A 14363-nucleotide genomic window follows, 5' to 3' on the forward strand; every position below is an offset into this window, starting at 1 on the left:
GAGAGAATCCCAGTCTGGGGTATCAGGTGTCCAGACCACTGACATGTATGCTTGCTGTCATCCGGGGCCCTATATAGGAAAGTCTACTGGGAGGATTCTCTCTCCTTATTCACCTAAGTCCTTTATTGAAATTGGCCTGTGGCAGAGGCCCTAGAGCCGGGTCTGTGAGAGAGACCTGTTTCTCCCAGCTAGTTCAGAGTGACACTTCGGCTGCCGGGCCTATTATGAGGGCCTGTCCGGGGGCACTTTACCCACTCCGAGCAGAGTGGCGACGAGTTACAAAAAAAATGGTGCTGTACAGAGCAGTACTGACTGCTCCATTTGATATCCAGGCCTGATACCGCAGGGTTCTTTTTCTTTCCTTCATCAACCTTGACCTTCCCAATTTATGTTGATGTTGGCCGCGTTTGGCCTGGACAATAAAGCATTGAAAACTCTTTATTGGATGTCTGGACCTTCGCTCACTACCACTGTGCTTGCAGGATGTCTCCAATTTACAAGCCAACCTCAATGCTCTGTCTAATTGGGTGACTAAGTGGAAGATGAGGTTTAATGTTGATAAATGTAAAGTTATGCACTTGGGGGCTAAGAATATGCATGCATCATACATACTAGGGGGAGTACAACTGGGGGGATCTGTAGTGGAGAAGGATCTGGGGGTTTTAGTTGATCATAAGCTCAATAATGGCATGCAATGCCAAGCTGCGGTCTCCAAAGCGAGCAAAGTCCTTTCTTGTATTAAGAGAGGTATGGACTCCAGAGACAGAGATATCATTTTGCCCCCCTGTACAAATCATTAGTAAGACCTCATCTGGAATATGCAGTTCAGTTTTGGGCACCAGTTCTCAAAAAGGATATCGGAGAACTGGAGAAAGTGCAGAGAAGGGCAACCAAACTGATAAGAGGCATGGAGGAGCTCAGCTATGAGGAGAGATTAGAGGAACTGAATTTATTCACTCTTGAGAAGAGGAGAATAAGGGGGGATATGATCAACATGTACAAATATATAAGGGGTCCATATAGTGAACTTGGTGTTGAGTTATTCACTTTACGGTCAACACTGAGGACAAGGGGACGCTCTTTACGTCTAGAGGAAAAGAGATTTCACCTCCAAATACGGAAGGGTTTCTTCACAGTAAGTGCTGTGAAAATGTGGAACAGACTCCCTCCAGAGGTGGTCAGCTCAGTAGATTGCTTTAAGAAAGGCCTGGATTCTTTCCTAAATGTACAGAATATAACTGAGTACTAAGATTTGTAGGCAGGGCTTTTTTTCAGGGGGAACTTGGGGGAACTCAGTTCCACCACCTCTGGCTCAGACCCTTTGGTGCCTGCTCACCACAATCACTTGTAAACACAGAAGTCTGGTTTCTGTGTTTTACAAGTGACAGCTTTGTAACCCCCTGAACTCTGCACTCTGTATGTAAAGCAATTCTGGTATTTAATGCCCTTTTTAAGACCCTTCTACTGTTTGTGAAATCTGAACGGGTCGTGGTTGAGTTCCTGCACCTATTTTCTGAGAAAAAAAGCTCTGTTTGTAGGTAAAGTTGATCCAGGGTAAATCCGATTGCCTCTCAGGGGATCAGGAAGGAATTTTTTCCCCTGCTGTAGCAAATTGGATCATGCTCTGCTGGGGTTTTTTGCCTTCCTCTGGATCAACTGTGGGTATATAGGATTGTACTGTGTTTTTTTTTTTTTGTGGTTGAACTGGATGGACTTGTGTGTTTTTTCAACCTGACTAACTATGTAACTATGTAACTATGTTCTCACAACTGCACCCCTAGACAACGCCAGGGTAACTCAGTAGGCCGATCCCAAATTCAACCAGCGGCTCCTTTGGGGGTGAGCGCTACACTTTAATTAAGGTGTCTAGGAGTATGCCCCTGAACTCTGAATGAAGAATGACTTATGAGGAATTAAATATTGACTTCTGTGTTGCTCTGTACCTATTGAATTTATACCAGACCTATGTTTTCTGTCAAGGTTTGAGCGTTTTCGCTCCATATGTGAATTTGTATGTTTGTTTATTTGTTGTGTGTTGAGAAAAAAAAAAAGAAAAAAATTCATGCTCCTAACCGCGCCCAGTATTGAAACCCTTGACTTATCTGTACCCCTTGAAAGGAGTGACACTGCTCTATTCTACAATATGGTCTGCTGAATCTATGGGCCAAATCCTCAAAAGAGATACGACGGAGTAAGTGCTGTTACTCCGTCGTATCCCTGGTCCTAACTATGGAACTGATCCACAGAATCAGTTTTCCATAGTTAGGGAGAAGATCCGACATGTGTAATTGAATTACACTGCCGCATCTTAGGATGCAGTACCGCATCCGCCGCTGGGGGCATTTTGTGTCGAAATGCCGCCTCGGGTATGCAAATTAGCACTTACGGAGATCCACGAAGCTTTTCTGCTTTGTTTTTTCTCTGTAAGTATTAAGTTGCATACGCAAAATTAGGGCTGCTTTTACAAAGTGTAAAGTTAGTACACACCTTCTGTCTAGCGACGCGTTTTTTTTTCGAATTTGAATTTTTTTTTCGCGCCGTATCTTTTTTTTTTTTCGACGCAACTTTATTGACCCGTCGCAATCCACAAAGCCCGGCGTAACGTAATTTCGTGCTATGCACGTCGGGAAAATGATGTCACGAGCATGTGCAGTACGGCCGGCGCGCCTCATTTAAATGGGAATCGCCCCCATGAAATGAGGAACGCCTTGCGCCGGCGGAATTTAAGTTACACGGCCAGAAATTTCTAGGTAAGTGCTTTGTGGATCGGGCACTTAGGTAGAAATTTTAAGGCAGTGTAACTTAAATTTGAATTTCGCCGTTACGCCGGGTCTTTGTGGATTTGGCCCTATGTTTTTAGGGGAATAGTTACCCCAAACTATTTTTACAGATTTTCTAATAAATGTGATTTTTTTTTAAAATAAATAAATTGCTGTATGCTTCACTCTGGGAAAAGGCATCAACATCTTTAACCACTTGCCGACTGGGCCTGCCGGCTTGCATGACTGAGTTATTGTCATTCAAAATGTGAGAGCACTGAAAGCTGAAAATTGGCTTTGTTAGGAAGGGGGTGTAAGTGGCCGGTGGGCTAGTGGTTGAAATCCCACCAATTCTATTTGTTTGTTTCTCTGTTACTAAATCTCCATTCTTCTCCCTGTATTCTTCTTTTCAATAAATTTAGGATTACAGTAACCAAGCAGCGGAACCCATCGAGGACAAACGGACAACTGTCAATCAAAAGGGGATTAAACATTTTATTTTGATTTGGTTTATTGATTACAAGGAAGATTTATTTGTGGATATACATTTATTTTATCATCTCATGATTATTTATTTTAAATTTGTTTAGTTGAACACCAGGCAAGAACAGAAATAACGTAGCTATGTGTTCATTAAACAGGAACTCTCACCAGAAGTTACAATTCTTGTTAAATTCCACAGGGGACCCAGTGAACATCGCACGTATTCCAGTTCAAATCTTTGCCAATCTGTGTAAATTTCTGTCCTTGGCGGCTGTAGCTCCACCCCAGGCTGAAGCCCAAATTATGGGTGTTCGTTTGGTGGAGGTACAGTCAGCACTAAAATCACCGCCCCTCTTCAATCTGCAGCCACCTCCTCTGGGAATACACATGGGAGAACCTGTACAACCTTCACCCTTCTGGTCTTGACTTTGCCAGGACCAAACTGCAGCTCTGCCCGTATCGCAGTCCTAAAGAAACGTTACCCACACTCAACTGGTTTACACATAGACTGCTAAGAGGCGGTGCTCATGGCTGGAGTGTGTGCTCCCAAGGCATCAATCCATAGAAGAAATTAGCCAGCAACCCGGGACGTTCCAAGTGTGCCGCCTTTAAAGGAGATGTCCAGCCTGAGCTTGTTTAGCTGGGCTTCTGAATGTGCCCTGACGTCACAGAAATCAGTCCAGGCACCGCGTCATCACGACAATAAAGTCTGGATCCGCCCAGGGCTGGTGCAAGGATTTTTGACACCCTAGGCAAAACCGAATTTTGCCGTCCCCCTTTGGCTCCACCCCTGACCTCACTCCCTTTGCCTTGCCCTTCCCATGTATACCCCACCTTTTTAATGAAGTGCCCATCAATTGCAGCCCACCAGTGCCCATCAAATACAGCCTCACCAGCGCCCATCAAATGCAGCCTACCAGTGCCCATCAATGAATGTTTGCTTGCTTCCATTCATTCGGGAGTCGGGGCACAGACACAGTCCTCCTCAGCCGCTGCACCTCTGAAACTATGTGTGAATGGAGTGATGTCTGCCTGCCGATGCTGAGACTTAGTTGTAGAGAGAAGAGAGCAGGAACACCAGTGGCCCTAGGCAGCTGCCTAGTTTGCCTAGTGGTAGCACCGGCCCTGGATCCACCAGGTGCCTGGACTGATGCCCGTCTCAGCCTCTCAGCGAGCCGATGAGAGCCTGGGATGGCCGCTCCCCGCCCCCTCCACAGCTCAGCGTTCCAGTGAGCGAGGAGGGGGCAAAGCAGAGAGCTGTTGATTGACAGTCAGCAGCTTTCTGCTGGGGTAGCTGAGAGAACCAAGCCACCGGCGGTGTTCGATTGCTCAATTCTCAGTGCAGAGAATGCCGGGGGACAGATGCAGCATCTACTTCACTCTCCTCTGCAAAACTGGAGGAAGACAGGCAGCTCAGTCTTTCTTAGTACACAGATGTTTGTTCACCATGAAGCTGTCAGAGAGGTGTAGCAGAGGTCCGCAATGTCAGAGGAGTATAGCAGAGGAAGCAGAGAGATGCAATGTCAGAGGAGTATAGCGGAGAAAAAAGAGGCCTGCAATGTCAGAGGAGTATAGCAGAGGAAACAGAGGTGTATAGCAGAGGAAGCAGAGGTGTATAGCAGAGGAAGCAGAGAGCTGCAAGTCAGAGGAGTATAGCAGAGGAAGCAGAGAGCTGCAATGTGAGAGGAGTATAGCAGAGGAAGCAGAGGTGTATAGCAGAGGAAGCAGAGAGCTGCAAGTCAGAGGAGTATAGCAGAGGAAGCAGAGGGCTGCAATGTCAGAGGAGTATAGCAGAGAGCTGCAATGTCAGATGAGTATAGCAGAGGAAGCAGAGAGCTGCAATGTCAGAGGAGTATAGCAGAGGAAGCAGAGAGCTGCAATGTCAGAGGAGTATAGCAGAGGAAGCAGAGAGCTGCAATGTCAGAGGAGTATAGCAGAGGAAGCAGAGGGCTGCAATGTCAGAGGAGTATAGCAGAGGAAGAAGAGAGCTGCAATGTCAGAGGAGTATCGTAGAGGAAGCAGAGAGCTGCAATGTCAGAGGAGTATAGCAGAGGAAACAGAGCGCTGCAATGTGAGAGGAGTATAGCAGAGGAAGCAGAGGGTTGCAATGTCAGAGGAGTATAGCAGAGGAAGCAGAGAGCTGCAATGTCAGATGAGTATAGCAGAGGAAGCAGAGAGCTGCAATGTCAGAGGAGTATAGCAGAGGAAGCAGAGAGCTGCAATGTCAGAGGAGTATAGCAGAGGAAGCAGAGGGCTGCAATGTCAGAGGAGTATAGCAGAGGAAGCAGAGAGCTGCAATGTCAGAGGAGTATCGTAGAGGAAGCAGAGGGCTGCAATGTCAGAGGAGTATAGCAGAGGAAGCAGAGGGCTGCAATGTCAGAGGAGTATAGCAGAGGAAGCAGAAAACTGCAATGTCAGAGGAGTATAGCAGAGGAAGCAGAGAGCTGCAATGTCAGAGGAGTATAGCAGAGGAAACAGAGCGCTGCAGTGTGAGAGGAGTATAGCAGAGGAAGCAGAGGGTTGCAATGTCAGAGGAGTATAGCAGAGGAAGCAGAGAGCTGCAATGTCAGAGGAGTATAGCAGAGGAAGCAGAGAGATGCAATGTCAGAGGAGTATAGCTGAGGAAGCAGAGAGCTGCAATGTCAGAGAAGTTTAGCAGAGGAAGCATAGGGCTGCAATGTATGAGGAGTATAGCAGAGGGCTGCAATGTCAGAGGAGTATAGCAGAGGAAGCAGAGAGCTGCAATGTCAGAGGAGTATAGCAGAGAAAGCAGAGAGCTGCAATGTCAGAGGAGTATAGCAGAGGAAGCAGAGAGCTGCAAGTCAGAGGAGTATAGCAGAGGAAGCAGAGAGCTGCAATGTCAGATGAGTATAGCAGAGGAAGCAGAGAGCTGCAATGTCAGAGGAGTATAGCAGAGGAAGCAGAGAGCTGCAAGTCAGAGGAGTATAGCAGAGGAAGCAGAGAGCTGCAATGTCAGAGGAGTATAGCTGAGGAAGCAGAGAGCTGCAATGTCAGAGGAGTATAGCTGAGGAAGCAGAGAGCTGCAATGTCAGAGGAGTATAGCTGAGGAAGCAGAGAGCTGCAATGTCAGAGGAGTTTAGCAGAGGAAGCATGTGATGAGACTTCTTTAATATGTCATTACATGTAATTTCTTATTATTTTAATGGCTTGGTATCAAATCATGGCAAACCCTGTACAGCGGAGCTTAGTCTGGGAGAGGGAGAGACAGCACAAGGAGCCAATTAGTTCATATGCTGACAAGGAACATGCTGATAGGACAAAATAGCAGAGTGATAGAGAGAGGAGCTCCTCTGCCTGTTGCTTCTTCTTTTACTGTCCAATCGCAGGCTGGGGGAGGGCCATGAACCACATGTGTTACAGAACTGCAGCAGGGCTGTGCTGTAGGGTAGAGATGTGTAAATATCAGGACTGGATGGACAGAAATACAAATACATTGGCAGGTAAAACAGCTTCCATGTATGTATTTCAATTGTGTATTTAAAGGTTTGCCTGGAGTTCAGCTTTAAAATCATTAGAAAAGATTTCATTAAGACTTCCTTTTTTTTCAAATTTTTCTTCCTTCTCTTATTCTGGGATTGCGTAATGAGTCGCCATGTCCCTCCATATCTGTCGCTGGATCTCTCTGTTGATCTGTGGTCGATACTCCTCCGAATTCTCCCGGATCTGGAAAATATTTACATAGACAGAGGCGCAATTAGAACCTTCAGGGCCCCAGTGTAAGAAACCATGAAGAGCCACCCTGGCCGGGGGCCCTGCCCACTGATTCTCCCGTTGCAGCACCCTTTATTAAGACCCTGCAGTGGGACCCTTTCATATGTTCTGCAGCGTTTTGTAGCAACACCCCCCCCCATGGTGGCAGATGCAAGGACCCAGTCGCAAATGCAACCTTTGCAACCCTGGTAGTTCTGGCACTGGTGTCAGTAGTTCTTTTTATTTATTTTTTATTCATTTTTTTTTATTATTTGTTACCATTTTATTTTATTTATATATATTTTTTTACAACTTTATTTTGTATTATTTTTTACAAGGAGCCCCGTTGGGGGGCTTTTGTAAAATACTGTAACTATGACATTGACTACACTCTTGACAGAAATCAGTTTGATTAAAAAGCCCGCCTAATTCAAATGGGGATGATGTGGGCGTGTTTTATGTAAATTCACTGTGACCCCACGTATTTGACGTATTTTACGAACGGTGCATGCGCTGTTCGTGAAAAAATCCCAGTGCGCATGCTCAAAATGATGCCGCAAGTCGTCATTGCTTTAGACGTGAACGTAACTTACGTACAGCCCTACTCGCGAACGACTTACGCAAACGACGTAACATTTTCAAAACTCGACGCAGGAATGACGTCCATACTTAACATTAGCTACGCCTCATATATCAGGGGTAACTATACGCCGGAAAAAGCCGAACGTGAACAACGTAAAAAAATGCGCCGACCGGACGTACATTTCTGAATCGGCGTATCTACCTAATTAGCATATTCATCGTGTAACTATACGGAAGCGCCACCTAGCGGCCAGAGTAAATATGCAATTGGTTGTGAGTGTCACCGGCGCAAAAGAAAATAAATAAATAAATGTGAACTGTGATCTGCTGCAGTACTGTGTGCCCTTAGTGGGGGTCAATAGTGCATGAGGAAGAAAAGTGTTACTGCGCTGATCTAATTATCCAGAGGTATTAAATCTCTGGGAGTATGGACATAAGTGAAATATCAGGGCCACAATGTACCCAATCTTAAATGTGAATAACCTGGATACAAACAATATATAAAAAAAATATATAAGAAATATATGAGTCATACAAATGTGACACAGTGATTTCAAACTTAAATCATATATCTAGATCAGTGTGTCAGCATACAATCCATATGCCACAGTGCTTCTATGAGAAAAATGGCTGTTGCTGCTACTGACCAACCAAATAGTGAAAACAATACGAAAGATATTACAAAAAATATTGTGTATATATGTGTATAAAACCACAATATGCAGTATGCCAACTGCACCGTGAGTTGTCCAATAACCGATATTGGAACAAAATAAATATCAAAAAAGTGAAATAATTATCAAACAACCATACAAATGTGCAATGTGCTGACTGCACTTAAAAATAGTCCAAATGGCAGGCAATCTTGCTCTTATACAATAGGTTCCAGCAAACACAAGGTTCAATGTTGGTAGTACTGTGTAGAGGAAAGTGCCGCTAACTCTTCCACCCGACAAAGATGTGCCACCATCACCAATGGTTAAAATCAACACTCACCAGACCCCAGATATTATTAGGCTCCAAAGTGGTGTCTTTTCTTTGTCCGTCAGTGGGTGTTGCCTCCTTTTCCCTTTTACAAGGTCTCATCAATTCCTCAAAAACAAGGGGCTCATCATGGTGTAGTATATTAAAATATGTATTTATTTAAAAAAGTTAAAAAAATAACACTTACAATATAAAGTGCCTCTGACCGGCACTGAGTGTCTTTGGCAGTGTCAACCGTTAAAAGCCGCTGACCAGCATTTAAATGGCGTCCTAAGAGGTGTGCTTGCCCCGCTGTGCTCCGCATGTATTGCTACAAGGGGTCCGGGCGCGCTGGTGTGCTGCACCCTCTATGTGCGTGTCCAAACAGCCTCTACGCGTTTCGCTAATTGCGTCGTCAGGAGAGCTGTGGACACTACTGTTTAAGCTGTATTTATACCCCTGTGACTACCTTGCAGCATTTCAGGGAATCCACAGGGGTATAAATACAGCTTAAACAGTAGTGTCCACAGCTCTCCTGACGACGCAATTAGCGAAACGCGTAGAGGCTGTTTGGACACGCACATAGAGGGTGCAGCACACCAGCGCGCCCGGACCCCTTGTAGCAATACATGCGGAGCACAGCGGGGCAAGCACACCTCTTAGGACGCCATTTAAATGCTGGTCAGCGGCTTTTAACGGTTGACACTGCCAAAGACACTCAGTGCCGGTCAGAGGCACTTTATATTGTAAGTGTTATTTTTTTACCTTTTTTAAATAAATACATATTTTAATATACTACACCATGATGAGCCCCTTGTTTTTGAGGAATTGATGAGACCTTGTAAAAGGGAAAAGGAGGCAACACCCACTGACCGACAAAGAAAAGACACCACTTTGGAGCCTAATAATATCTGGGGTCTGGTGAGTGTTGATTTTAACCATTGGTGATGGTGGCACATCTTTGTCGGGTGGAAGAGTTAGCGGCACTTTCCTCTACACAGTACTACCAACATTGAACCTTGTGTTTGCTGGAACCTATTGTATAAGAGCAAGATTGCCTGCCATTTGGACTATTTTTAAGTGCAGTCAGCACATTGCACATTTGTATGGTTGTTTGATAATTATTTCACTTTTTTGATATTTATTTTGTTCCAATATCGGTTATTGGACAACTCACGGTGCAGTTGGCATACTGCATATTGTGGTTTTATACACATATATACACAATATTTTTTGTAATATCTTTCGTATTGTTTTCACTATTTGGTTGGTCAGTAGCAGCAACAGCCATTTTTCTCATAGAAGCACTGTGGCATATGGATTGTATGCTGACACACTGATCTAGATATATGATTTAAGTTTGAAATCACTGTGTCACATTTGTATGACTCATATATTTCTTATATATTTTTTTTTATATATTGTTTGTATCCAGGTTATTCACATTTAAGATTGGGTACATTGTGGCCCTGATATTTCACTTATGTCCATACTCCCAGAGATTTAATACCTCTGGATAATTAGATCAGCGCAGAGTAAATATGCAGCCTAAGATACGACGGTGTAAGACACTTTTGCCGGTCGGATCTTAGGGAAATCTATGCGTAACTGATTCTACGAATCAGTCGCATAGTTACGACCACGCACACTCAGAGATACGACGGCATATCCGGAAATACGCCATCGTATCTCCTTTCTGAATCTGGCCCATGAACTTTAATGGCATCCCAGTCTTAGTCCGTAGGGTTCAATATTGAGTTGGCCCACCCTTTGCAGTCATAACAGCTTCAACTCTTCTGGGAAGGCCGTCCACAAGGTTTAGGAGGGTGTCTATGGGAATGTTTGACCATTCTTCCAGAAGCGCATTTGTGAGGTCAGGCACTGATGTTGGACCAGAATACCTGGCTCACAGTCTCCTCTCTAATTCATCTCAAAGGTGTTCTATCAGGTTGAAGTCAGGACTCTGTGCAGGCCTGGCTATTTGTAATTGACAGTTATTTTTAATACCCCGATACCATGGTAACATCCAATACTGATTGGGAACTAATAGTTGCCCTGACTGGTTCCTTTTAATCATTCCTGTTATTTGCTTTTATTTTGGCACGCGGTGCATCACAACGTCACACCCTAATATTATTACCACGTTATGGATGGATGTCTGGATGACATCACCTTCGATCTTCCCTCCGCTGGCTTGTGATATGACATCATACAGTCCGCTCCACCTGCTCTGGCCCTCTGAATTGACAGCGCGGAACATTAATTGTCCTGTGTGAGAACTGAAGAACAATAGAGGAAGGAGAGTGAATAAAGAAACACACAGACATGGTATATGACAATAATAATAGATTAGTATAAAATACATTTATGTAACACAATAGAAATGATTTCATATTGTCTCATCATTATTCTAGGATTATCTTCTTAAAGTGAAGCAGTCAGGCAATGGGCATTCAACTATCTGCATATTCTTTACATGCAATACATAAGCTTCAAAACAATCCCTAACTCACCTCTGTAGCTGCAGGAACCATGGAGAAATTCATCCTTAAAGATCACAGCAGAAGCACTGAAGTGGTTCAAGGTTCAAGTCCTTCTTGCTGCAGCTTAGCTCTGCTTTTCCATACCCTTCCCTACCTATCATCTCCACATGATCCCTTTCCACAGAGGCGACTCAGGACGCACAACAGATCAAATCACCTTTCTCCCTCCTCCCTGCAGTGATTTAGTAGCTCAGCTCAACCTGACCCCCCTTCTCAGCAGGGACTCATCATCCCAGCTCAACCTGACCCCCCTTCTCAGCAGGGACTCATCATCCCAGCTCAACCTGACCCCCCTTCTCAGCAGGGACTCATCAGTCCAGCTCAACCTGCCCCCCCTTCTCAGCAGGGACTCATCAGTCCAGCTCAACCTGCCCCCCCTTCTCAGCAGGGACTCATCAACCCAGCTCAACCTGACCCCCCTTCTCAGCAGGGACTCAGCAGCTCAGCTCAACCTGACCCCCCTTCTCAGCAGGGACTCATCATCCCAGCTCAACCTGACCCCCCTTCTCAGCAGGGACTCATCAGTCCAGCTCAACCTGCCCCCCCTTCTCAGCAGGGACTCATCAGCCCAGCTCAACCTGACCCCCCTTCTCAGCAGGGACTCAGCAGCTCAGCTCAACCTGACCCCCCTTCTCAGCAGGGACTCATCATCCCAGCTCAACCTGACCCCCCTTCTCAGCAGGGACTCATCAGCCCAGCTCAACCTGACCCCCCTTCTCAGCAGGGACTCAGCAGCTCAGCTCAACCTGACCCCGCTTCTCAGCAGGGACTCATCATCCCAGCTCAACCTGACCCCCCTTCTCAGCAGGGACTCATCAGCCCAGCTCAACCTGACCCCCCTTCTCAGCAGGGACTCATCAGCCCAGCTCAACCTGACCCCCCTTCTCAGCAGGGACTCAGCAGCTCAGCTCAACCTGACCCCCCTTCTCAGCAGGGACTCATCAACCCAGCTCAACCTGACCCCCCTTCTCAGCAGGGACTCAGCAGCTCAGCTCAACCTGACTCCCCTTCTCAGCAGGGACTCAGCAGCTCAGCTCAACCTGACCCCCCTTGTCAGCAGGGACTCATCAGCCCAGCTCAACCTGACTCCCCTTCTCAGCAGGGACTCATCAGCCCAGCTCAACCTGACTCCCCTTCTCAGCAGGGACTCATCAGCCCAGCTCAACCTGACCCCCCTTCTCAGCAGGGACTCGTCAGCCCAGCTCAACCTGACCCCCCTTCTCAGCAGAGACTCGTCAGCCCAGCTCAACCTGACCCCCCTTCTCAGCAGGGACTCATCAGCCCAGCTCAACCTGACCCCCCTTCTCAGCAGGGACTCATCAGCCCAGCTCAACCTGACCCCCCTTCTCAGCAGGGACTCGTCAGCCCAGCTCAACCTGACTCCCCTTCTCAGCAGGGACTCATCAGCCCAGCTCAACCTGACCCCCCTTCTCAGCAGGGACTCATCAGCCCAGCTCAACCTGACCCCCCTTCTCAGCAGGGACTCATCAACCCAGCTCAACCTGACCCCCCTTCTCAGCAGGGACTCAGCAGCTCAGCTTGACCTGACTCCCCTTCTCAGCAGGGACTCAGCAGCTCAGCTCAACCTGACCCCCCTTCTCAGCAGGGACTCAGCAGCTCAGCTCAACCTGACCCCCCTTCTCAGCAGGGACTCAGCAGCTCAGCTTGACCTGACTCCCCTTCTCAGCAGGGACTCAGCAGCTCAGCTCAACCTGACCCCCCTTCTCAGCAGGGACTCAGCAGCTCAGCTCAACCTGACCCCCCTTCTCAGCAGGGACTCAGCAGCTCAGCTTATCCTGACCCCCCTTCCCATCAGTGAGTCAGCAGCTCAGATCCCAATGCTCTCCCCATTCAGCAGTGACTCAACAGCTCACCTCATCCTGTTCCTTCCCCTCTTGCTCCCCCTTCTTGCAGTGACTCGGTAACTCAGCTCTCCCCAGCTTCCCTCTCCCAGCAGTGACATAGAAGCTCAGCTCACCCTGCTTCACACAGCACCTCAACTCTTCCCGATCCCCCTCCCAGCTGTAATTCAGCAGCTCATCTTACTCTGCTCCCACCTCCAGCAGAGACTTTTCAGCTCATCTCCACCACCAGCCCCCAACAGTGACTCGGTAGCTCAGGAGATAGAGAGATACAAAGTAACATTGTTTATAAACATTGATCAGACAGGAAATAGAAAGATACAAAGTAATATTGTTTATAAACATTGATCAGACAGGAAATAGAAAGATACAAAGTAACATTGTTTATAAACATTGATCAGATGGGAGATACAAAAGTGGCATTTAAGTGATTGTAAACACAATTAAGGCGCTCCAGAACACTCCCATGAGAATGTATGAATAGCAATAAATGTGATACTCGACAGGCACCCATAAATGCAAATGACAGTCGTGAAGAGGTTACTCACCATTAGGGATGAGCTTCGTGTTCGAGTCGAACTCATGTTCGACTCGAACATCGTATGTTCGATCGTTCGGCGAATTATAAATGTTATGGGCCGTTCGCGCCAAATTCAAGTGGCGGCATCGCAGTGCATTGCTGGCTGATGATTGGCCAAGCATGCTTTATGACCCGCATGCTTTGGCCAATCACAGTGCGCGGAAAACGGAGAGCCATAATTGGCCAAAGCCAGCGTGGCTTTGGCCAATTATGTCTCAGTGGACATAACTACACGCCCCACACTATATAAGGCCGCCTCCGTGGCGGCCTTGTGTAGTGTGTTGCGGTGGTTAAAGACAGATAGAGAGAGAGAGAGTGTCATTTATTTTGAGTTAGATAGAGCAGGCAGCCAAGCGAGTCAGTTACAGTTACAGTGTGTAGAGGATATATATGCATCCCAGGTGTTGTATTTATATTTATACACTGTATTGAGTTTAGATAGATCCATTCCTGTAAGCTCTTCCTAATATACTGACAGGCAGGCAGGTGATTGTGCTAGCTGCAGTATTTTCACTTGGTGTACTGTGTCCTCAGCACAGTGTGCACCTAAAGCTACTTGAATACAATTGCTGGTGTTCTCATACTAATACCACAGGCAGTGACTGATCAGCAAGTATTTTCACGTGGTGTACTGTGTCCTCTGCACAGTGTGCACCTAAAGCTACGTGAATACAATTGCTGGTGTTCTCATATTAATACCACAGGCAGTGATCAGCAAGTATTGTCAGTATTTGTGCAGCTACATCTCCCTGCAGGCCATTAGTATGTCTGGAAGGACAACAAGCAGAGGCATAGAGTTACAAGCCCATAAAAGAGGGCAAGCAGGCGTCTAGAGGCAACAGTGCTGGTTGTGGACACGGTGCATCCTCATCAGCATGTG

At 46.6% G+C, this 14363-nt stretch overlaps 1 protein-coding gene across 1 annotated transcript in view; it reads right to left on the minus strand.

The window, feature by feature from the left end:
- Window positions 1-6726: 6726 nt before the first annotated feature.
- LOC120924686 overlaps window positions 6727-14363 on the minus strand; it is a 68180-nt gene continuing 60543 nt past the window's right edge. The window contains exons 6-7 of the mRNA XM_040335691.1: window positions 10639-10777; window positions 6727-6926 (exon numbers count right to left, since the gene is read on the minus strand). Of these exons, the coding sequence (XP_040191625.1) occupies window positions 6828-6926; window positions 10639-10777 (238 nt within the window). The 3' untranslated portion in view covers window positions 6727-6827. The remainder of the gene's footprint in view (window positions 6927-10638; window positions 10778-14363) is intronic.

This window comes from Rana temporaria, chromosome 1, assembly GCF_905171775.1.
Source record: "Rana temporaria chromosome 1, aRanTem1.1, whole genome shotgun sequence".
In the NCBI taxonomy this organism is placed as follows: Eukaryota; Metazoa; Chordata; class Amphibia; order Anura; family Ranidae; genus Rana; species Rana temporaria.